The sequence below is a fragment of the Sciurus carolinensis genome, chromosome 1, assembly GCF_902686445.1.
Source record: "Sciurus carolinensis chromosome 1, mSciCar1.2, whole genome shotgun sequence".
Taxonomy (NCBI): domain Eukaryota; kingdom Metazoa; phylum Chordata; class Mammalia; order Rodentia; family Sciuridae; genus Sciurus; species Sciurus carolinensis.
In genome coordinates this window covers 16,262,175-16,286,688 of record NC_062213.1, presented here as the reverse complement: position 1 = coordinate 16,286,688, position 24,514 = coordinate 16,262,175, and the positions used below count along the sequence as shown (strand labels likewise).

At 41.5% G+C, this 24,514-nt stretch overlaps 1 protein-coding gene across 6 annotated transcripts in view; it reads left to right on the top strand.

Annotated features, from left to right (window-relative positions):
• The window catches only part of Nsmce2 (NSE2 (MMS21) homolog, SMC5-SMC6 complex SUMO ligase), a 234,385-nt gene that overhangs the window by 163,550 nt on the left and 46,321 nt on the right, over positions 1-24,514 (top strand). For 2 of the 6 annotated variants that reach the window (XM_047553516.1, XM_047553538.1), the window contains one exon: positions 14,582-15,697. The exons of the other annotated variants lie outside the window; for them this stretch is intronic. In XM_047553516.1, the coding sequence (XP_047409472.1) occupies positions 14,582-14,643 (62 nt within the window). In that variant the 3' untranslated portion in view covers positions 14,644-15,697. Of the gene's footprint in view, positions 1-14,581; positions 15,698-24,514 lie in introns of those variants that run through there. 6 annotated transcript variants of the gene reach the window in all.

The window sequence follows — 24,514 nt, the reverse complement described above, 5'->3', positions numbered from 1 at the left end:
GGGATCCTGAAAAGAAATTGGGTCCACAGTGACATGCACATAGGTCAAGAAATACATATTGGGTTTTAAGAGATTGTATTTAAATGATGGTGGTCTTTGTTGTTGTAGAAAGGAAAGGGCATGGATATTTTATCTTGTTAATTTGTTTTATAAAAAGAGGGGAGTTAAGAGAATTCTTACAGCTTATATGGAATGAGCACCACGTTCCTGCAGAGATATGGTGTATTTTGGGGGGGGCTCACAAGTAGTACCAGTAAGGGGCTCCTGGGAAATCGATCATTCCATCTGGCCCTCCTCTCAGGTTTACTTGCCTCCCTGTCTGGTTCTTTCAGAGGATGGAAAGTCAGGGGAGGCACAGAAGCCCTGAGGGCAGAATGCGTGAGCCCTTGCCAGGGCCTGGAACAGCGAGAGGCAAAGGCCTGGGCAACACTGGCTGGCGCTCTTGGGGAAGCATGCTGGAACTGACCTTTCCACTTGCCCTTCACACTGTGTGACTCAAAGTGCCGAGCCATTGTTTTAGGAACTGATTATGCAGCAATCATATTGACAGAATGCTGGAGGTATTTCCTCAGCCAGGAGTGTCAAAGTTGAAAGTTGGGTAGATTTTGGAAATGATTTTCCTTGGTCCAGGAGGATCTTTCTTTGGATGTTGTTTTGATTCCACTCCACAGTGGAAATTGCAGCCCCCAATGCTGATGTTCATTTTTACCTGTTCAAAAACTGTTCGTAGACCTTGCCAGCTTTCACTAGCTGTGGCATTGCTGCTAGAGGGTCCTCTCTCTACCAGTCATCCTGTGTGGATTCAGCACGTAAAGAAAACCAGGATGGGACTGGAATTGAGGCACTTTTCCCTCCAGAGGTTAGAACCATGGTCAAGTGTGAAAATGGAAGCTGTATTAAAACTAGTGTGTTTGTATAATCATCATAATATATCAGCTGTAACCACTATGAAGTTTTCTTTTTTTTAATAAGTGGATCCATGGGATCTGCCATCTCCAAAAGTTTAGAGTAGCCAGTTAAATACATGAGTACTTTTCAAAGGAAATCATCAAAAAGGACATTCCACTCTTATTACAAAGCTATTTTAGGGGTAAATATTTTGATAGATGTGGTTCAGTGCACCTGGGAGCTGAGCCGTGGCTGTGCCTGAGGCAGTTAGCCCAGATGGAGTCCTGAGATATATCAAGACAGGGTTTTTCCCCCATGTATATTGCAACTGGTTGACTGTGGCAACATGGGCATTAACATTTTCTATGCCTCTGTTAGAAAAATAGCTTCCTTAGGTCAAATATACTTATTATTTAAAAATGATAATAACCGTACTAAGACTTCTCTCACAAACAAATGTGTAGCGGGTGTGTTATGATACAAACATTGTGTTTAGTAAGATTGCTAATGAGAATCAAGTCGATAAACATCTGTCAAGGCTGCTTAAATTTGCATCAGATACAAGGTAAGTGTAGGATCCAGCCATTTACTGGTTATAAGTGGCAGAATGCACTCAGATGGAAAGACTGCTCAGAGTTTTCTCTTTTTTTGAACCTGAGTCAAATCACTAGCCAGATTTAAATCATAGCTTAGAGTTTATTAAAATCATCTAGTGCATCATCCGACCTTGTTATTAAGAAATACGCATACACGTGTAAAACATTGGCTGCTCTCCACAGCTGCCTGTCTTTCTGGTAGATAGTTTGCTCGGTAAGTGACAATTTTGAAATGTAACACTTTTTTTTCCCTTTGTGGTAAAGTCCTGTCTTTCATCGCCTTAAATAATTTGTCCTTATGAAGGTGACATTGTTCTCATTCTTTCTTTATTAGCTGAGGAATGATTTAGTAAACCCAGCACTGTCATTCATCTGCCCTCTCCATAAATCAGTGAGAAGTAGCTTGAACCATATAACAATGAGCATGTTTTTGTTTGTCATTTTGGATTTTCTTTTGAAATATAAGTTCCTCAAGGGCAGAAAAGCATCTTTCTGTCCTCATCTAGAGGTTATTGACTAAATGTTGAAGGGCTCACTGCCATGAAAGTAACTGTTGTTTAACACACTAAAACTGTCAGTGAACAAATGGTGAGGATGATTTTTGAAGGCTGTCCTTGTTAACAGGAGCAAGAACATGGATGATGGGAGCTAGTAAGAGTTACGCCTCCCTCTTCCCCAGCTTGGGTGGAAGTGGGTTCATTTGTAGTCTTGTTTCCTGACTAGAGAGAAATAGGCCCAAATACGCCCTAGAGAGAGCCTCTATAAATTCAGCAACTAAATTTGAGGGTTTGTGAACTGATGGAAGTATCCTTTTAAAACCACTTACCTAAAACGTTCAGTGATTGCAACATCTGCTAAGCCTATTATGTTTTTTCTTTAAACAGCTTTATTGTTCTGTGTGCACGCTGCTTATTTGGAGCAATAAAGCTGAGTTGACTGCAGCCTTTCTAACAAAAAGTTTTTTTTTTTTTAACAGTGAGAGAAACTACATATTGCCTGTCATCATACATAGTATTAAAACAAAATAAATCCTCTTCAGAAATTATTCTATTAGCCTCATTTAAAAAAAGAAAGACTGTTTGAACTCCAGATGATTACAGTATAAACCAAATATGTAATTACAGCAATACTTTTGACCACTCATAGCTTTTAGTTTTTTGTTTGAGAACCAGACAGGAGAAAGCCCTTAAATTCTGTAGATTCTTTATTTAAGGCACAGAATTCAAAGCAATTTGCTGACTAATAGAGGAAACATTTTTATTACATTATAAAATTCAAAGTTCAGTAAGGGAAATTGCATTAGTTTAGATGTAGTTCATCTGTAACTATTTGGTATTGAGTAAACATGTTAATTTAATAATTTCTCAAATGCACATCTGACTTCTGTCCGCTGCCTCAGACCTCTGGTCTTCCTGAAGAGGCACACAGCTGCCGAGACCACAGCAGAAAGCAAGCAGGAAGAAACCCTGCCCACTGCTCAGAATGGGTCAATGAATACAGTTTCTTTTTGCCTGTCACCCTTGTGACAATTATAAGCAGATTAAAATGACTTTAAAGAATTCAAAGCATTTGCCTGTGACAGCCTTTCTTCCTTAAAACACTTGGGTAAGATCTAGTTAGCTATTTGCCCAGATGGTGCGGAGCCCTGAAAAACCACAGCATGGACCATGCAGCCCAGAGCCAAGAAAACAACACTGCCCCAATTTGTCATTTTCGTGGTGGTGCTTTAATTCTGGAAACATTCTAATTTCTAAAACAAAGCCCATTTGAGATGGAGTTTTCAGTTTATTGTATCAGTTGAGCAAAGATGAAAGCTCTGTCACTGAGTGACTAAAATATCAATGCATCATGCAGCGAGGCTGGCAGAGCAGGCTGCTGGGTGTAGGAGTGGGTGCTTCCAGAGTCTTGGAAGGCCTGCTGCACTCCCAAATCTTCCTTGCTATGTCCAGCTCATAGTCAACAACTCAGAATCCTTCAGAGGCCGGAAACCAAAGTGAATAAAATTAGCCCTGTTGAAATTGCTGAACTAGAGAGCAAATGCCCTGTCTAGTGTTATCACACTTGCCATTTTTCAAGAGCAATGGGAAATTGGGATTTTAATTTTTAAATATTGGCTATGGATTGGGATTTTAAAAGCAGCATGTAACTGCACAAAACCTATTTGTAGGCCACATATGAATTGGTGGGTCACATAATTACCTCCTCTTTATTATTTTCCTTGACTTGAGTCAGTGCTTTGACTTGGGGCTTTTATATCTTAATTTTAAGATAGCTATAACCCACAGAAAGTCTGTACTCTAGACAAGGAATTACCACTGAGTCCGGTTGAGCATATCAGTGCTCGGGCACTATGTAAGAACACCATGGCCCAGTGCTAGCTACCTGTGTTCACACAGTGTTGCATGTAGCACACATCAGTGTGACACAGTGTAGAGCCCAGTTGTGCAGACCTGAACTCTTCCTTCTTGCAGATAGTTTTACCTTGGATGGAAACTATGAGAACAGTTTTGATGAAAGCAGCTGTGCTATTGTAGGGAGTCAGTGGAGCATAATTGTTGAAATTATAGAAGTTGTAAAGCTAAACTACCTAGATTAGAATCTTGATTGTGTTTTGTGACAACTGTGTGACCTTCATATTATTTAACTGTTCTGTGGTCTCACCTTCCAAATCTGACAGTGGGAATAAGTGGAGGTTGGGTATCCATTTTCCAAAAGGGTTGGGACCAGAAATGTTTGAATTTTTTTTTTCAGATCTTTTAATTTTTACATATACATAGTAAGAGCTTGGAGATGGAACCCCAGGCTTAACACAGAATTCATGTATGTTTCTTTCATATACTTTTTATATACATGGTTTGAAGATAATTTTACACAATACTTCTAATAATTTTGTACATGAAACGAAGTTTCATGGTATGGAATTTTCCACTTGTGTCATGTTGACATTCTAAAAGTTTCAGATTTCAGGTTTATGAATTAGGTGTGCTTAATCTGTAATAATATCTACATTTAGAGTTGTGATGATTAAATAAAATAACCTATCTAAGGTTCTTAGGACGACGCCTGGCTCATGGCAAATGCATTGCAGTTGTTAACTCCTGCTGCTGTGGCTTTAAACCAAGAATCACGATGCTCGGGTTCAGGCACTCGTCTGTTCTGCCTCTCAGGAACTGCGACCAACTAGAAACCACATATTACCCTCTGTGAATAATAAGATTAGGAAAACATGGAGATTAAATGTAACTATGCATTAGACACATAAAGGTAGCACAAATGCAAAGCACCGCTTGGGGGTTGGGAGGGGGAACTGCCCTCATGACAGAGCACAGTCAATATGTAGACCATAGAGGGACCCAAAGTCTGTTTTACCTCTCAGTTTCAACTCAGGTACCCTGATCCATGTTACAAATTGAACTATTATTGGTTTTAGAATGACTAAGATAAAAATTGAGAGTAAAAATAATTTTGGGCATTCCCACTGTATTTAAAAATACCCCCATCTGGGCATGGTGGTGCACACCTGTAATCTCAGCAATTTGGGAAGCTGAAACAGGAGGATTCCAAGTTCAAGGCCAGCCCCAACCATTTAGACAGACCCTCAACAACTCAGTGAGACCCTTTATTTAACTTTATTTTAGTTTGACAAAATAAAAAATACAAAGGACTGGGGATGTGGTTCAGTGGTAAGGCATCCCTGGGTTTGATTCCCAGTACAAAAAAAAAAAAAAAAAAAAAGAAAAAATATGTTGTCAACTCTCACAATTCCTTGACCAGACTTGCTTTAGAAGTTCCAAACTGAGGCTGAGTTAGGGTGACCCACCGATGCCCAGCCAGGCTGTAATCACTTCAGAGAATGAGTCTGTAGAGCCGCATGGGTGAGACCAACCTGTCCCTTCGTGCTTGTTTCGGAAATGGGGAAACAACTGGAACAATTCTGTTCTTACTCAAGACTGTTCAACTTTCCCACCTGAGATACTTGCTTCAGTTATATTTAGAAATTTCACCCGTTTCTTCAACTTCAGTTTTTGAAGACATATCATTCAAATTTGTTTCAGTATCTTTAAATCTCTTGGAAGAAACTGAAAGAGTGGATGTGAAAGCATTTACAGACTCTGCACCATGATCATTAAGAGTTGGGATCCCTTTATTTTGTGAAAATATTAGAATAACTAACAACAGCGAAAAGTATAGTCACACAGTCTAGGGAGAACTTTACTTATGTTTTGCGAAAAAAATAATACAATCAAATGAAAATGATTGATCAAAACAGTGAAAACCCATTTCCCTTCCTAGAGCTTGTAGAAAGAGCCTAATTTGTACAAATTCTTTTTATAGCTAATGTGCTAATTGACTCAGAGGTAACACCTGTGTTCTTTATTTTTAAAAATCTGACTGAAATCTGCATCTTAGTGAGATTCTAGGAAAGAATAGCAACAGCTGGCCTCACATCTGTGTGAATGATGTAGTGTGAAAAGGATTCTAAATATAGTTGGAATTTGAGTCAGTTGTGATGTACTTTTGTGCTGTACTACAGAGTATCAATTGAACCAGAGCTGAGGGAGCTTATCACTTAAATAACCTAAGTCTAAAATGACACAGCTTACTGTGGAAAGTTACAGATGTTTACCTTAAGCAGTCTTTGATAGCAAACTTGAACTACAACTGGTACATTTCCACTTGCCAGGTGGAGAGAAAAGAGTATAGCAGAGCATAGAGAAGTGAAAAGAAACTACACTGGCAAAGAAGGGCTTTTACAACAAATCCTTATCACATTGCAGCTTAGGCTTGTTCCTTTTTTTTTTTTTTTTTTGGTCTTGAATTTCATAGCACCTGAGTTAGCGGATCTCAGCATTTGTCTCCTGTTTTTCTGTTGCTGTAACAGAATGCCACAGACTGGGTAATTTATAAAGAAAAGTATTTCTCATGGTTCTGGAGGCTGGGAAGTCCAGTGTCAGTGTGCCAGCCTGGCGAGGGCCTTCGCGTAGCAACATTCCGTGGTTAAAGGCAGAAAGGCAAGAGAGCAAGAGGGGGCTGAGCTCATTTTTGTAACAAGCCACTCCCTTGATGATGACATTAATCCATTCATAAGCGCAGAGCCCTCGTGATCTAAGAACGTCTAAAAGCTCCCACTCTCAACACTTATATTAAGGATTGTTTCTAACATATGAGCTTTGTGGGAGATAATTCAAACCACACAACGTCTATTACCTGCTTCCTCCTTCCTTCAAATACTTCTTGAATGCCCACTCTGTGAGGAGGTTGATTTTTGTACCCTGAAGATCCACAGAAGAGGAGAATAGTAAGTATCAACTAATGAGAGTTATGTGTGAAAACAGTACAAGGGTGTGTAAGACCTATAATGGCTACTATTAAAGGAGCACTTAGTGTGCCAGGAATTCTCTATGTACACAAAACACACACACACACACACACACACGGATGGGCATGCATTGTTGTATTTAATCATGACAGCATTGACGGTGCACATTATCCAGTTTATGGGTGAGCTAATTGAAGCCCAGTGCAATTGACTTGTGCAAGGTTACATGCATGGCTAAGTGACTGAGCCAGGATTTGCACTCAAGTTTGTCTTGACTAAGACTTGAGTCCTTAACCATTAGGCTGTTCCTTGGAGTCTTTTTCCTACACTCTCCATTGACTGTTGCCACCTCCATCCCCAAGGACAGTGCCAGCAGCAGCACAGGTGCATGTTTCCCACTCTCCAGTGCAGTGCGGGGAGATCTAATTTGCACTCCATTCTCAACACCAAACCTTCTAGCCTTTTCTCAGGGTCACAAGACTACCAGCAAATCAAAAGAATTAGTCATCAATGAAAGCTGAAGGTCATTAATACTTTCTTTCCTTCATATTGGTAGTCTTTACAGGAATAACAACAAAGGTTATTTGAGTGAGGAGATTTAATCTTCAAGATTTACCCAGTTTTCAGAGACTTCAAATAATGCCTTTATATGTGCATTACATACTATATCTTCACATCAATCATTTTATTTTACAGGGTACTTTCATGTCTTTGAACTTGTGTAAGCCTCATTGAGCCTTGCTACAGTGTCGCTTCCCTCCATTTGTAGATTAAAAAAACAGGCCTAGAGCAGAGAAGTTGCACCAAGCCCCTAGTTGATTTCCAGCAAAGCAGGATTCAGACACAGCTCTGATTCCTTTGCGTCCTAAGAAAACCATGTTTTTGTGGTGACTAATCACCTGGATTAAGGGTCTGCATTTTATTATTTATCCTGGAACTTGACTAGAAACTGACAGTGGGTGAACTTCCTCTAGATTCTCTGTTGTGCCTCTTTCTGCAGAGTTTTACTGAACACCTAGGAGTCCTTCAGATCAATAAGACAAAAATCATCTATCTACAGTGTCAAGGCAAGCCCCTTGTCACTGCCTTGGGCCTGTGTCTGTGGCTTTCAGAGATGTCTGACCTGGGGACATACATTACTTGACAGCTGTCCTGGCTAGCTGCGTTTGTTGAGCTGGATGGCCTAACTAGGACATCTTTCTCTTTCAGAACTTTGTTCTTTAGTTATGTCTTCTCATCGTATCACTAGTCTGCGGGCTTTCCTCATAGCCTACAAACCTGCTCAAATCTCTCCCTTTGAGAGACACGGGAGAGATTGTCCTCTGTCTTCATGGTGCTTCTTCTCTCCCTTCCCCTTCTTCTCCTTTTTTTCCTTTTCTTTTCCTTGCAGCTCTGAGGTTAGAACCCAGGACTTAAGGCTTGCTAGGCAAGTAGTCTACCACTAACCTTCATCCTGGCTTTTATTATTATTATTATTACTATTATCTTGAACTTACAATCCTCCTGCCTCAGCCTACTGAGTGATTGGTACTGCAGGTGTGTGCCACCATGCCCAGCTTTCCTTCCCCTTCTTGAAAGAGTGACCTCACTCCCCAGGGACAACTTTCTCACTTCCATTCACTCCTCAGCCATGGCATTCTGATCCCTTTCACTACTCCTGTGAAGCCTCTCTGGAAAAATCTCCATGCCCAGCAGACTGCCCAGTTTTCCAGTCTGTCTCTAAGTCTCTGTCATTTGAGATTTTTGACTACTTCGTGCTTCCAGAAGCTCATTACTCCCTTCTCCGTCTCTCTCATGAGCTCCTTCCTGCCCACACTTAAAATGCAGTGTTTCAAGAGTCTCTCTCCAGCCCTTGCCCTCCTCATGCTACCTTTCCTTGTGTGGTTTCCATCATCTTCGTGCGTCAGCTCCCACACGTGCCTCCTTGCTGCCGAGCAGAAGTCCTTGCCATCATCCTGCCTGTATTCCTCCCCTCCCCTGCCCACTGGGGTGTCTTAGAAGCACTTCAGCAACAACACGGCCTATTTTCTTCTGAAATTTACTCAAGTAGAAAACCTGGGGTCATAATTAGACTAGTACTCTCTCACTCGAAGTAATCCCATTGCAGTCATTTGGCCTCTTGGATAGTCCTCACATTTTCTCTCTGTACCATGGTTCTTTTCCTTTCTGTGTGTTGACATGTTTCCCTCGCTTTTGCTGTTGTTGGTATGTGCTCTTACTCTTCCTAAAGACTTGCTCAGACTCTGTCGCCTCTTTACATGTGTGTCCTTCACAGTCTCCAGACCCTGTGCATCTGCTGGCCCCACTAAGCAGGATGTTTCTTTAGACCAAGTACTACTCTTGAGCCTTCATTCATCTTTGTGCTTCCGGGGCCTCCAGCGGTACCTAAGACTTGCCAGTTCATCAGACTTGCTCTCTAGAGTTATTAGAATACATGAAAAACATTGGGAGCTATGGAGGAGAATACAGGCAGTTATCTAAATTGTCTTGTCCATGCAACTGTTGGGGTCTATGGTGTTGGCATGTATACCCTCCCTGCATCCCATCTCTGCCCTTTGTTTTCAGTCTGTCTACTCCTGCTTAGATTCAGCTCAGAGCCCAGTCCAGGATGGGTAAGAAGCCTCTCATCCATGCTGCTGTCCCCTGCATAGCACTCATAGGAAGGCATTATGGCTTTGTGTCTTTGTCCAACTTCCCCAGTTAACTGGGAGCTTGTTCAGAGCAGAGACCAACCAAATTGTACTCCTCTTACATTCACAGTGCCTGGTGTAGCTCTCTGCTTACTAACTCTGATGAATAATGGAGGAATACGCTTTAAAAGTAGCAGGTGCTAAGGCTGTGCTGTTGTTGACATCTCTAAAGCTATTTCCTGCCAGCCCACTGCCCCCTGAATATAAAGCTTAGGTTTCCTTTCTTGAGCAGGACCTTACAGCCATATATCTTAGGTGAGTTCAAATTCTGAATATCTATGGTTAACAGTTCTTAATCAGAATAGCTAATTAATTACTGGGTTAAAATCAAAGGTTTTATTATCAAAGCCTTTTTGTTTATGAGTACAAATACACCGCTGATGTTTATAAGAAGAATTATTTTCTGTCTTGAATATTAGCTAGCTACAAAAGCTGGTGATTTTCATAGTCTATCCTGGAGTGGAAATGAGTCTGCATTGTAAAATCATCAGTGAGGAAATTGGGAAACTTTGAGGCAAGCTCCTGAGAAGCATCATTAGAATTCCTAATATTTAAATCCAACAGACATTTTCATGACATTAATAGAACCTATTAATAGTCATATTAATTAGAATGTCTTAGTTAAAACACAATTGAAAGCAAAGAACACAAACACAAGGTGGCTTTAGCAAAACATAAAAATCAAAAAAAGGTTAAACAGGTGATAAATAGAGTTGTTTCATGAGGAAAGGAACTAGACTCAGAATCAGAAATGGGGCTCTTTTAGTCTTCCTCGGATCATAAAATCTCATCTGTATGTCTTTTCATGACTTCTTCTCTTGCTCTCTTGCTGGCCTGGCTTTCTCAGCTGCTTCTCCAGCCATCTGGCAGAAACGACTTCCTCATAGCTCTCTAGGTTATAGGTTATGTGTCCTCTTTCGGTTCAACTAAAGAACCCAGACTGAATTAGAATCTCTCAGTTCTAATTCCAGCCTCTCAGAAGAGAGAAGTTGGTTAGTGTGGCACAGATCAGAAATCCACTGTGGTCCAGGCAAGTGTGTCAAGGAGCCAGAGCCACACAACAGAATGCAGTTACCTTGGCATCCATCTGAAAGCCAAAGAGGCAGTTCTCAGGATGGACCCTCATGAGCTAAACAGACCACCCCTCCCACCGCCCAGATCAAGGAAGCACAGAGTGAAAGCACAGTGCAGTAGCACTTAGGCAGAAGAGAGTAGACACAGACCACTGTCCTCTACCAGGCTTGAGGCCAAGTACCATATCTTAAAAATTTGCACTTAGTTCCATAGAACCTGCAACAGCACCTGGCCACAGGGATTAATGAATATTTATTGGATAATCAGAAGCAGATATAAGCTCTGCCTTTATGAGAGTTAAAATCTGGTAATGCAAGCAAACAGTAAACAAATAAGCAAATAAAAAGCTATCGTGGTGTAAGTACTAAGAAAGTAAAAAAGGTAGAGTCCAGGAGCCAAGGGTGCAGCTCAGGAGCAGAACACTTGCCTGCCATGTGTGAGACCTGGGTTCAGTGCCCAGTACTGCAAAAACTCAACAGGGTTGGGAGAGACAGGCAACGGAGAGGTCACCAAACTAGAAGAGAACTTTGAGGAGGTAATTGATGGTGTCAAAACTCAAGATAGCTGTGCTAACTTTGCTTATTTGTCCTGTGAGGCTAGAGACAGTAATCATGAATTATTCCACTTTTAGTTTATTTTATTCATAATCTTAACACACACAAAAGCTGTGGCGTACATTAGAACATGGGCTACTAAAAGACTGTTATAGAAGACCATATAAAATTATAAATACATGTAATTAATGTTGGATGATATCTTTTCATTTTTATCTTTCAGTTTTAAATCAGTATACCTCTAGCCCAGAGCTTGATGTAATTGTAGAACCGTTCTGATTCAGTCAGCTCTGCAAGGAGTTTTGGGTTAAGATTATAAATGATAGAGCGAAAAATAGTCAGTAAAGGAGATTCAGGCAGCAGGATGCTGTCAATATGATAGAAAGATTGCCTCCAGTGATCTTAGTGATGGTAAAAGAAATAGAGGAGAAGGATCTAGGAAATGTGGTTTTCTAGAGTTATGTTAAGGTACTTGTTGCCAGTATCTAACAGAGAACTGTTCTGGAAGCAAGCCATATCTCCTCAGCAGTAGTTAGCAGAGTTGTGTACCAAGCTGTATTAATTAATTAGAGTAACTAACAGAGCTTCTACATAAACAAGTCCAAACTCCAGTGACTTATAACTGTAGATTTTCCCTTTTGTAAAGTTCACCATAGATGGGGGTGGAGGAAGAGTCTGTTCCATAGGTTGTTCAGGGACCCAGGCTCCTTCCATCTTTTGGCTCCGTCCTCCCAGGCCCCTCTATTTGAACTGGTCCGTGTGGCGTGAGTGAGGTTGGGCCAGGCCTAGACCAGGGGATACACATCACTCCACCCACCTTTCATTGACCAAGATTGAATCACAAGATGACCCCCACCTCTAAGGAAGACCAGACACATGATAGCTGGGAACCCAGGAGGAAAAGGATATTAGAGAGTATTCTTGGTGTCTGCTATACTAGCAGAATGTAGATTTATATGAAAAGGAAAATACTGTGAAAAGTCTTTTATATCCTTAAAATTTGAGATTGATTCAAACAAGTTATCTGTCAAAAAAATAAAAAGTTGTTGAAATTTAGGAGATGTCACTGCAAAGCCTCTACCACAAGTAGTATCGTTGACTTTCACAAAACATCGCTCATTCCCTGCTTCTCTCAGAGCTGGAACATCCAGAAGAAAATTAAGATCAGATAGATTCTGAAAAGTACTAATCAGTAATTAGTACTAATTGCCTTACCTTCAAAAGGATGGTGAGGTACACTTCAAGCCTGTCATATCCCCTCTAGTGTTCTACAACATGAAAAATGAGTTCAAAACACTGCCCCGCACGGCTGCCCAACATCCCCTTCAGTCTGGAACAGCACTTCCGTGTAATCTCTCTGTTGCTATAACAAGTACCTGAGGTAATCACCTTCTGAGAGAAAAGGTTTATTTTGGCCCACGGTTTGGGAGATTCCAACCTACAATTGGTTGGCCCTGTTGCTTATGGGCCTGTAGCAAGGCAGCACTTCATGGTGACAGTGTGTGGCATAGCAAAACCACTCTCCTCACAGACAAGAAGGAAGAGAAAGGTCCCCTTCAAGGGCATGTCTCCAGTAACCCAAAGACCTGCCACTAGGCCCTGCCTCCCAAAGGCTCCGCCACCTCCCACTTGCAGTGCCCCAGGAAGCAAGCCTTTGCCACATGAACCTTTGGGGAACACTTAAGATCCAGACCATAAGCCAGATGCAGTGGAGCATGCCTATAATCCCAGTGGCTTGGGAGGCTGAGTCAGGAGGATCACAAGTTCAAGACCAACGTAAGCAACTTAGGGAGGCCGTGAGGAATTAGCAGGACCCTGTCTCAATATAAAAAATAAAAGAAGGACTGGGAATGTGGCTCAGTGCTTAAATGCCACTGGATTCATTCCCTGGTGCAAAAAAAAAAAATCCAAACTATAGCAGTGTCCCAATCAAGAATTTAGAAGAATATAATTCCCTGATTTTACTTTAACCTGTCCCACAGGCCTGGTATACGTCTGACATCATATGCTCCTATAATGGCAGTAGCTATGCTGCAGCTCTGTTTGGGGAATCTGTAAATTTAATTTCTACTCCAATAATAGCGTACATTATTGAGCACTTACTATATCCTGTGCATCATACCAAGCACTTTATACCCTTGCAAAAATCCACAAAGTTATTATTCTTATTTTACAAATGGTAAAACTGAGGTATAGAGCTGTCAACTACTCGCCGAAGGTTAAACAGCTAGTAAGTATACAGCTCAAATGCACAGCCAGGAGACCAGCTTCAGAGGTCATCTCTGCAAACACAAAACCATGCGTAGGAATTAACTAAACAAATCCTCACCACAAAAGACCCACGTGAGGATTTCCTGGCATTAAGTACTAGGGAAATAAAATGCAGCCCCACCTCACACTCTCCGGGATCTGGTCTTTTAGTCCATTTAGAAGTAACCCCTGCCCAAGAAGTTTATCCAGGGAGATTCAAACTGGGCAGTTGAACAGTTTGAATCACATTGTTATAACCAGAACTGACTGGATGTGAAGGATTTTATCGCACTCTAATCCCTCAGATCAGATTGCTGTGAGGTCCAGACCAGCTCTCCTCATATCCAGCGTAGGGTGACTGACTCCTGTGGGTTAATTTTGAAGTTTATTTGAATTCACTTCATTAGAAGATTGTTGAGCATCTACTCTGTGCAAAGTTTCATGCTAATTGTCAAAAGGAACACAACAGGAGGGAAGCACAGGCATTATGAGAGGGGACAGGAGCACCTGCAGCTTGAATGAGGCCCTGAGCACGAAGGCCATCTTTTAGGGCTGGAACCTTTCGTCAGTGGGTTGAACTCTGAATGTGGAGAAAGATGATGGCCCAAGGACCCCCACTGGACAACGTCTCTCCTACTCTCTGATGTGCTAAGATTCTTTATTACAACAGCTTTATTGTGATATATTCACATATCACACAACTCACTCCTTTAAAGTGTATGATGCTTTGGGTTTTTGTATATTCACAGAGCTGTGCAGTCATGACCACTATCAATTTTAGAACATTTTCAAAAAGAAACCTATATCTCTAAGTATTTACTTCCCATTTTCTCCCAAGCTCCTCCAGACCTAGGCAAGCACTAATCTACTTTCTGTCTCTATGGATTTGCTGTTTGGAACTTTTTGTATAAATATGCATGTGGTCTTTTGTGTCTGGCTTCTTTTAACTTAGTGTAACGTTTTTGAAGTTTGTCCACATTGTAGCATGTATCAGTACTTCATTCTTTTTTAATACAATAACAAGATGTACCACATTTTATTTATCTCCTCATCAGCTAATGGTCATTTGGCTTGTTTCCATCTTTCAGCTATTATGAATAATGTTGCTGTGAACATGTACAAATAGACATGTGCTTTCATTTCATTTCTTGTGATATTTAGGAGTGTAATTGCTGGGTCATATGGTAACTCTATGTTTATCCTTTTTAGGAACTGCCAGACTGTTTTCCAAAGCGACTGCACCATTTTACATTCCCACCAGCAGTGTGTGAGGGTTCCAATTGCTCCACGTCCTCGTCAACACTTGTTATTATCTGTCTTTTTGATTGTAGCCATCTTAGTGGGTGTGAAGTGCTATCTTGTTGTTTTGATTTGCATTTCCCTGATGGGTTAATATTGTAATACTTATTTTACTAACCTAGGGCAAAAGTTTCAATCTTGTACTGTCTTAAATTACCCAATTGACTTTCTCAAACAAAACCATAGTTTTGTACAAGACAAATGCCATTTATGGGGTTAGGGTTATATCTGGGGGAAAAAAAAACCCACAAGATGAAATGACTTGGAGTTGACATTACTCACTCTCCTAGGAGGTGAGTTTTGTAGTGAATTCATTCACAGCATTCCGGGGCTTTATCTGAGCTGCTCATGTGCTATTATATTATATTACTGGGTAATCCAGACAGCACTTTGATTAAATCCGCAGTGTGATGTCACCCGGTAAGCCCTTGAAAATGGAGATGCGTGTCTCTTCTGGTTTTATCAGTCAAGATTAGAAGTGGTTCACAGCATCGTGAACTTTTTCTCCTGTGTTCTGTCAGTCTGTGTTTCATTGTGGGCCAATAATCTGTCACCTGAAACTACTTAAAATAGGTTGGGCTTTCTTGAATGTTGTGTTGCTGTGATGACATTAGATCTTGGCTGCAGAAGAAGGGAAAGAACATTTCTTTGACTTTTGGTTGCCTTGATACCCCTTGTTTCCAGTAACTGCACTGCCACTTTTAGCCCTTAGCTTGTATTTCTAGGCTGTCTCTTATTAGGTGTACCTTCCATGTCTTTATCTTTTGGAACTTCTAGTCTGGTAATCTTTGTGTTTTTGTCAAAGAAAGAAAATTGATATGGGACTTGGAAGGTGTAAAGAGTTTCAGCCTCTTGATTTCATCAATGCAGATAGGTAAAAAGAGCATCCACAGCTGGATGCAGTAGTGCACACCTGTTAGCCTAGTGACTTGGGAGGCTGAGGCAGGAGTATCACAAATTCAAGACCAGCCTCAGCAATTTAGTGAGACCTGGTCTCAGAATAAAATAAAAAGGACTGGGATGTAGCTCAGTAGTAGAGTGCCACTGGGTTCAGTCCCAAATACTGCAAAAGAAACAAATAAGTAAAATAAGATAAAAAGAGCATCCGCAAAGGCAATTTGATGAGAAAAGAAAAACTTGAGCAGAATTCAGAGGATGCGTTCTTCAGGTAGAGTCTCAAGATCCCTCAGAAACCTCCTCCAGAAAAGAGACCTTAGCAGACTGCTCATGCTTTCTGACCCACGCAGAGAGCCAGGTGCAAATCGGAGTTCTCCTATTGGGCAGTGCCCTCCTGCCTTCAGGCACAACTGTGGGGAGGACCTGAGGGGGACAAAAGAGGAAAAGAGAAGAACCAAGAGTGGATGATTCATCCATTCATAACAGGTCACCATACACATTCTGCCTTGTTTGTTCCCTGACTTTTAATATGGATTTCTGTGACTCAGTGGAGAATGGTTGAAAGGAATGACTAGGTTTATAGGTAGGGTTTGAATCTTATCTCCCCCAGAAACAGCAACTTTATGTATTTATAGAGCCGGATTTGTTTGTTAGACTTTAGTCAGTTCTCTTTTGAGCATTCTGTTAACTAAAATATTATTTTGGATGAAATGTAAGTATATCATGACTGCATAATAATGGCTGCCACGCCGAAGGTTCTAAACTACTGAATAATTCTGCTCCCTATGCCTTCAGAACATCGAAGAACTAAATAATGTTTATTGATGGACTGTAGTTTAGATCCTACAGCTGAGTAATAGCATCTCCCAGTTTCTATTAATTAAAAAAAATAGTATTTATTGGGCATTTACTGTGTGCTGGGCATTTTCCTAATAACCTTGCACAGGTTCTCATTTAATTCTTTCCCTTACCCTCTGAACTAGGTACTGTTTTCATCTCCATTTTACAAATGAAATTTAGTGCTTGCTATATGCAGAGCTCACACCTTAGGTCACCTGTGTTCAACTCCCTGTGGGGCATGGCATGTTTAATGAAAGACTTTCCTTTCTTCTGTCACACGCTGGAAATGGAAGGAAGTGTCATGAGAGAAACAAATACGAAGCCATGTGTGAGTGAGAGAGCGTTCTCGAATAAGGATGCAAACAGATGAATTTTGCTCTAGTTGGGCTCCCCCACCTCATGGTAATTTTTACAGCAGCTTTGAACATTTTCTTACAGAGAAGCAAACTCAAGGCAGTTTATTCCTGTAAAAAAAAAAAAAATCAAGCCAACTGTAGTGGCACACACCTGTAATCCAGTGACTCAGGAGGCTGAGGCAGGAGGATGGCAAGTTCAAGGACAATTTAGGAAGGCCCTGTCTCAAAATTTAAAAATGAAAGGCTGGGATGTGGCTTAGTGTTAGAGCACCAAGTTCAATCCCCAGTACTGGAGGGGGAAAAAAAGAAAACGGTCAAGCTCTATTTATGTGGAACAAACATGGATCAGAGGGTGGTTTTTTTTTTTTTTTCCTATTAAGAAATTAGAATAAAAAGAATGTTACTTATACTGATTTCCTTATTTTGCATAGAAAATAGAGTATATATAGAAATTCAGGACATATTTTCTTTCTCATTTACAAACATTAAGTTATTCATAATCCATTAAACTGTATGATGACTTTGCTGGGCCATTTTACTACCAGATATCCTAAAAGCGGTGAATCAGTTAACACCCCCTCACACATTCAGTCAGACGCAAGCCCATTTTTAGCTGCCTGTGTTTCTGCTTTCATGCTTTCCAGTTAAGGTAAGTGGGCATGCCTACAAAAATGCCTGGCCAAAAGGTGGCTCTTGAAGCCAGCATTCTTCTCCAGTGTAAAGAGAATCCCCTGGAGCTTATCTGACCGGTCCTTCCCTCCCCTGTGAAGGTTGTTCTTTAATATGCTCTATGAAAGTCTCCCCCAAGTACTCATTTTGGGGATAGGCAACCCTATGAAAGTCTCTACCAGGTATTCATTTTGAGGGCAAGCAGTCCTATGAAAGTCTCCACTAAGTATTCATTTTGGGGACAGGCAAGTCATTCCAATTTCTGGTAGTTCTAAATAGTGGAAATAATTTCCCGTGTTGGCCAAATTTGTTACGACCTCCTCCATCCCATCTTTTCTTTCTGGAATGAGACGCAGGGTGGAATAGCTTAATTAACACACATTTCTTGATATGTATGCTGTGTAACATTAACCCTTATGTGGAAGAACAGCATAGACTTTGAAGTCAAATAGTTGCAGAAATAGTGCTGACTGCATGCCAGGCAGTGTTGCAAGCACGTCAGATAAATTACTCATTCGTCCCGACCACAGCCCTCGGAGGTGTGTACTGTCATGTCCCCATTTCACAGATGAGGAAACAGAGACAAAGTTATGAAACTCGCTCAAAGTCCGGGCCAGCGAGTGTGAGAACTAGTGTTTGAACTCAGATGTTCTGGCTGATCTCTTGGCTCCTGGGACTCACAGCCCAAGCTTCTAATCGTGGTGCTGCATCTGTTAGCCAATGAAGGGGGACTTTTGTGTTATGGTGATTGCACATTCAATTCATCTGTGAATTTCTTTTCATTTTGTTTTTTGTTGTTTTTTTCCCCTAAGATTAGGCCCCACCCAGAATTTCTGATTCATTCAAATACTCCGTGGTATGTGGTTTGTTGTCACCAATTTGAGACTCGTGTCAACATTGCTTCCCAGTAAGCAGGGTGGTTTTTAAATTAATCTTCTTGATAACTACAAAACTCAGTACAGTGTTAGTCAGCATGAATAGGATTAAATTTGGGGTGATATTTAAGAGTTTGACTTCATAATCCCATAGCAGTTGTTTCCCCAGATACTTAAAACACACTTCCTTGCTCCATTTATTGCTGAAATATGTATCTGCATGCATACCCAAGGTAGCACATTTCATGAAGAGCTGATGCCAATAAAAAGGAATGTGTTGTTATTTTCCTCTGTATTTGATAGCTTCTTTGCTGTGACCCAGTGAGACATTCTGAAAGTAAACCTTTAAAGTATTTATAACATCACCTACAAGCATTTTGCATTTTGGGGTCTGTACACAGAGGTGCTCAAGAGGTTATAAATATTCTAGTTGATAAGGTTTCTCACCACTAAATCTCTGAATCAAGAGGAGATAGTATGTCAACATGCTGCCTTCTGAAAGTTAGAGGGGGCCCCCTAGGAAAATGTTATTACTCCTTTAATGCACTTCTTTAATGAGAGGTTGGGGCTGTTCATTTCACTGAGACTAGTTAAAGAACTTTTGACTTCTAGCAAGAGAATGTCACGTAGTTTTAGAACCGTTACCCTGACCGTGTAATTTTGGCTTTTGTGAACTGAACTGGGTCACTTCATTTTAGATGTCAGTCCAAACCACATCCAAGGTGATAAGGCAGATTAGAGATCTAGGAGGCTGTGGTGTCTCAGCAGGCACTGTTCCACCCAGCAGTCACTTATCAAGCGTCTCTTATTCACTAGACACCTGGGATGCACACATGCAAGGGATACTGTCCCTGTTCTCAAGTTTACATCTTTGGGGTCACTGGGGTAAACAGGGATACAGTGAAGATTCTTGGGTGAGGAAGGTCCAAGGTGCTCTGAATAGATGGAATGGCCTGAGGAGGGGACAGGAGGGTGAGCATGGAGCTGATCTGCAAAGGCTCCCTGGAGAGTAAGTGCTGAGGTGAGTCTTAGAGGATGGGCTGGCACTAGCAAAGAGAAGGATGGATGAGAGAACATTCTAACTGGGCTGTGTAACAGCAGTCCTGCCGGCTCCCAGAATGTCCTGTTTGACCCACTGACTTCCAATCCTGTCATTATTTGACTTTAAAAATTACTTCTGTGTCACAGTAATTAGCTGGTTTTGTGAAGTATTCCTTCAGAGCAGGGAAATGAAACATTTGGGTTTTGACTTTTTGCCCCTGTAACAGTGCTTGTGACCATTTCTCCTGCCATCACAACGTGGCAGGGTTGGTTCAGGAATATGCTGAAACCCCAGTTGCTCAGGCTGAAGAGGAAGGGAAGGTAGGGAGAACTAAGGGAAGTTGCCTCCTGTGGTTGGCATCCAGAGGGGACTGTAAAACTGGTGAGAGTCAACAATGAGCAGAATCCCAAGGAGTCACCAAACATGATGTTTTCCTGGACAGAGATAGTAGGTGGCAGTGGCTCATGGTATGTTGCTTATGTATGCCCTCTGAAGGATCTTAGCTTTCACTTAGTGTTCAGCAGGAAGTGAAATTGGGAGAATAACAGCAACTACTGCTGGTTATTAAGCTTTTTGAATCTAATGGGCTCTATGCTAAGTTCTTGACCCGTGTTATCTGTTTTAATCAGATAGAAAGCAGATTAGAACACTGATATAGGCCGAATGATACTGTCCCCAGGAGGAAATTGAGGTGAAAGGGGCTAGGGAGCTTATAGTGGCAGCATTTGATCCCAGATCTTTGTGACTTCGTGTCATCCTGTAATTTAGTGGGTGTAGGGATATGCTTGCCATCAGATTTGGTGATGCAAGATTAATTGTAGACTCCACTTGACCACTGTGTAAGACCTCTGCTCAGGAACTGGATAGGAAGTTGGTGCCTGTGCTTCCAAAGGACTCTGGAAATCAGGAACAAAGATTCTTGGGTACACAAGGTACAGCACCCAGGCATTATTTCTGGGGCACAAAGCAGATGAACAGTGTCCAAAAGCTGTAGCTTCTCACCTCCAGCATCTCTGTTTTTGAATTGAACTCTAAATGCTCTCTATTCCAACATTTTGAAACCCCAATGTTGCTGAAAGCTTTTTAAGGACAGTATAAAATCAAAGGCCAAAATTTGAAAGGTTCAGTTTCCTGTTACTGACCACAGTAGAGCAGAAAATGAGGTAGCTTTCAGAGCAGCTGTGCTCTGCTCTGACGCAAAGGAACCTGCAGGGCAGTCAGGCTCCTTACTCTGAAAGATGTTCGGAACTGAATGGACCCCCCAAAGTCAAGTTGCTAGATGAAGACCAAACCACAGTGTACAACATGAAAGTCAGACAGAAGTCTAGTTGAAAAAATAAGTTTATTCATTTTGCAGGACCAAACTAGGACCTGCCCAATAATCTTCTTAATTTATACTTAACTAATTTGAAATTTGCGATGACCCTTGAAAGAGCTGAACTATAAGACAAAAGGAGGAGAGTATCAATTTTATAAATTAGCTGTCTTCTATTTGCAAAGTGCACTTCTGGGTGCCAAAAATGCAAAGATAAGTGACTTCTTTATTGTCTTAACTACATAGGAGATGGCAGGTGATTTATAAGTACTTAGGGTGCACTGTACTACCCTATTGACCATAGACACCCATTGCTATTGTACACAAACTAAGCTGTGTGTAGTTAGCAAAAATGAAGAGAGAAAATTTAAACAATGCAGGAAATGTCTATGCAGCATTCTTACACTGCGCATAAGAGGAGAGAAATCAACCTGCCGTTCCCTCAGTTGGCCTCAGCTTCCATACCACACTCACAGTGTAAAATTGCATTGCATCAAGTGTGTTTAGATATTTAAAAAAAAATTTTTTTTTGGTACTGTGGATTAAACCAGGGACGCTTAACCACTGAGTCACATCCCCAGTCCTTTTTATTTTTTGAGACAGGTTCCTGCTAAGTTGCTTAGGGCCTCACTAAGTTGCTGAGGCTGCCTTTGAACTTCTGATCCATCTGCCTGAGCCTTGTGAGTCATTGGGATTACAGGCATGCACCACCAAACCGGCAAGAAAGAAAAATTGTCCATCTAATATGATCCAAGATAGGTATCAACTACTTCTTGTGCTGGCCAAAGAAGCAACATTCTTTTCAGCCCTAAAAGAAATCCTGGCTCTGTTTGACCTTTCTAAGAGATGGTTGGATTGGTTTTGACTTCTATGAGATTTTCATCCTGTACATTGACACCAGTTTATTCTCTGCCTAAGAGATAAATCCTTCATACTGACAAGGTAAACAGACTTGAGTCAATTCTAGTCTGACAGATTTAGACCATGGACAAGTTATTTGACTTCTATTTGTGGCTAATGGTTAACCTTTTTAGAAAAATCTATACAACAAATATACTTTTATTTAACTTTATTGGCATAATTGTGATGATTAAATGAATATAGAGTGAAGATCGTGGCTCTGTTATTTAGCATATTAAGTGACAGCTGCCACCCCAGTCCTAGCAGGTGTGGATGTGGGTTTTACCTGTGGCAGGTTTTTAGGCAGAGGAATGATGTGAAAAAGGACTTCAGTGTCCCCATGGTACATGGGCTGAAGAATAGACCTGGAGCAAGGAACCAAGCTAGCAAGTGGTTTCGGTGGTTTAGACAAAAATGAGGGCCTGAATGAAGGTGATGGGGTGGAGAGGAGGAATCCGGCCTTGAGAATCTTACAAGAAGAACTGGCAACTCTTGGGACCTGTGGTTTAAGAGGGAGTGGGAAGAGCTTCAGAAGTGGAGCACGGCTTTCAGTTTTCCAGCCTAGGGTATTAAATAGTAGAGATACTGAATTAACTGGTACAGAGAATAATAAAAAGGACTTTTTAATGGCAGTCTGAAATCATATACCTGTCACTGAGCTAAGGCATTTAATCCTTTATTTGATTTAGTCATCATGGCAACCCTACAGACTAAGCAGCATCATCACCACCTTACTGTTATGGAAATCTAAACTCAGGGGTCCAAAGTCATGACTAGTCAGTGTCTCCCTAGGACTTGAACATGGATGTGTCTGGCTGCAAAGGCTCCCTTTAAACCACTTTAAATAAATAAGCCTTTCTCTGGAAGAAGAAAAATGGAATGGGGACAGGAGGACAAAAAGAAAACTTAGTTCTGGAAATGTTACATTTCAGTTGCTTAAGTCAGTCTGAGATAACTTGAGGGCAGTTGGAATATCAGACCTGTAGCTCAGGAAAGAACTGAGAAGACCATACGAGGATTGGGGCATTGTTGGCATATGGTTTGGGGGAGTAGATACAGTTATGAGGAACAGATCTAAATAAATGGAGGTTATTAGGGGAATATTCTCCTTGTCTGAGAGTTTGGAAAAATGCAGATCTGGAATCAGTGTCATTTTTCTAGCCAAGGTATAACATTGTGCTTTGGTGTGTAATACTTCATTGTTAGAACTTAGTCCCTGTTTCACAGAGCCTGTAGGCCAATGGAGAGCCATCAGTTTTTTGTTTTTTTTTTTTGTTTTTTTTTGTTTTTTTTTTTGAGGGGGGTAGGGGGAAGCCATTAAACAACAATGTCAAGCCATTTCCTGTGACAGTATAGGCTTAAGTTATTATTGGGTGCTTTTGCAGGGCCCTACATAAGATTGGCTGCAAAGCCAGACTTAAGAATCTAGAGCCAGGGAATTAGGATCACAGATCATAATATGAGATAAGTTTATATTCTAAAAGAACCCACTGAGAAACATCTGTTTTCTGACTCTTATCTCACTCCTCTTCTGGGATCCTACTCTCTCTTTGTCTCTCTCTCTTTCTCTACCAAATATCTCTCCCTCTTCCACACACAGTGAGTCTACATAAAGTCCTGTGATGTAGCTCCACTCTAACAAATATCTGAATCAAATGTGTACACTGAAATTTCTTGAAGTTTTTTTCCCTGAATGTGTAATTACTCTAAGAGGCCTGCATAAAATGTGGAGGTCACTGATTTCTTTTCCTGTCACTTTCAGAACAAGGATTCCTAAGTCTTCATAGTAAGTAGCCCAGTTTCAGATTATGTCCTTTACCTTGATACCCAGTCTTGGTTTAGAAAGGTTATCTAGCATAATGGTTAAGAGCACAGGCCCTGGAGCCAGACTGGCCAGGTTTGAATTCTCTTCCACCAGTTACTGATCTTGGGCCAAATATTCAACCTCTGTGCTTTAGTTTCCACATCCGTAAAAGGAGGAAAATAATAGTTCTTAGGGTTACGTGAGGCGCACAGAAGTCAGTCCGTGTGAAGCGCGTTGGGCTGTAGAACAGGTGGTTCATGAGGGTTGGGTGTTAGTGCTGCCACTCTTTGATGCTGGTGAGGACAGATTTCCCCAATCCACTGCCAGCTGTCCTCTCACTGAATGTGGAGGGAGGGGTCCAGCTTGCTCTCTTCTCCTTTAACATTGAGGATTCCTGGTCCATGGAGAACTGAGCGATAGTCAAATTCAAGCCAGAGACAAGGAACTCTTGTTTAACTCTTAAAATAGGAGCCCCTTCCTTCCAGTCCCCCTTCATTCCATGTGCAGTGCTGTGTTTAGGAATCCTCAGTCTGGGAGGACGCTGAAAGCATGGTTTCGGTGCGACAAGGAAGCCAGGTGGGTGGGTGGCCGTCTCTCACCTGGTTCTGTTCCATAGTGTGCCCTCAGATCAGTAAGGGAACATGATTCTTTTCTCCCTCACTGAGCTTTTCTGAAAGTTCTGTTGCGCTGCCATTTGGAAGACCCCAGTTGACATCTCTTGGGCTCATTTTTCTCTAGTAGCAGCAAAGAACAAATCCTGGGTTTTTAAATACTGGTAGGGGCTGGAGCTCAGCCAGTTGGTCATGCCTCATTGTGAAACCACTGACCATCTCGTCTCCCTTGCAAGCACCTCCCTAAATTTGCCTGGAGGTCTCAGGATACCTGCCTCTTCCAACAGGCAGTGGCAGAAGTGTAGACATGATGTTGTTAGTGGAAGAAACGCACCCACTTCTTGGACCTATCCCTACAGCCCAAAGAGTGGAGTTATCAGGAATCTGGTGAGCAAGCAGCCACACAGCAGGCTCCCTGGAGATGTGCCTGCACTGGTTAGCCTCAACTACAGAAGGGTTAAGAACCATTACTGTGGTCACCGAGGGCGGACAGCAGCCCTCCGAGCTGGATCCAGCCCGCAGACGTGTTTACCT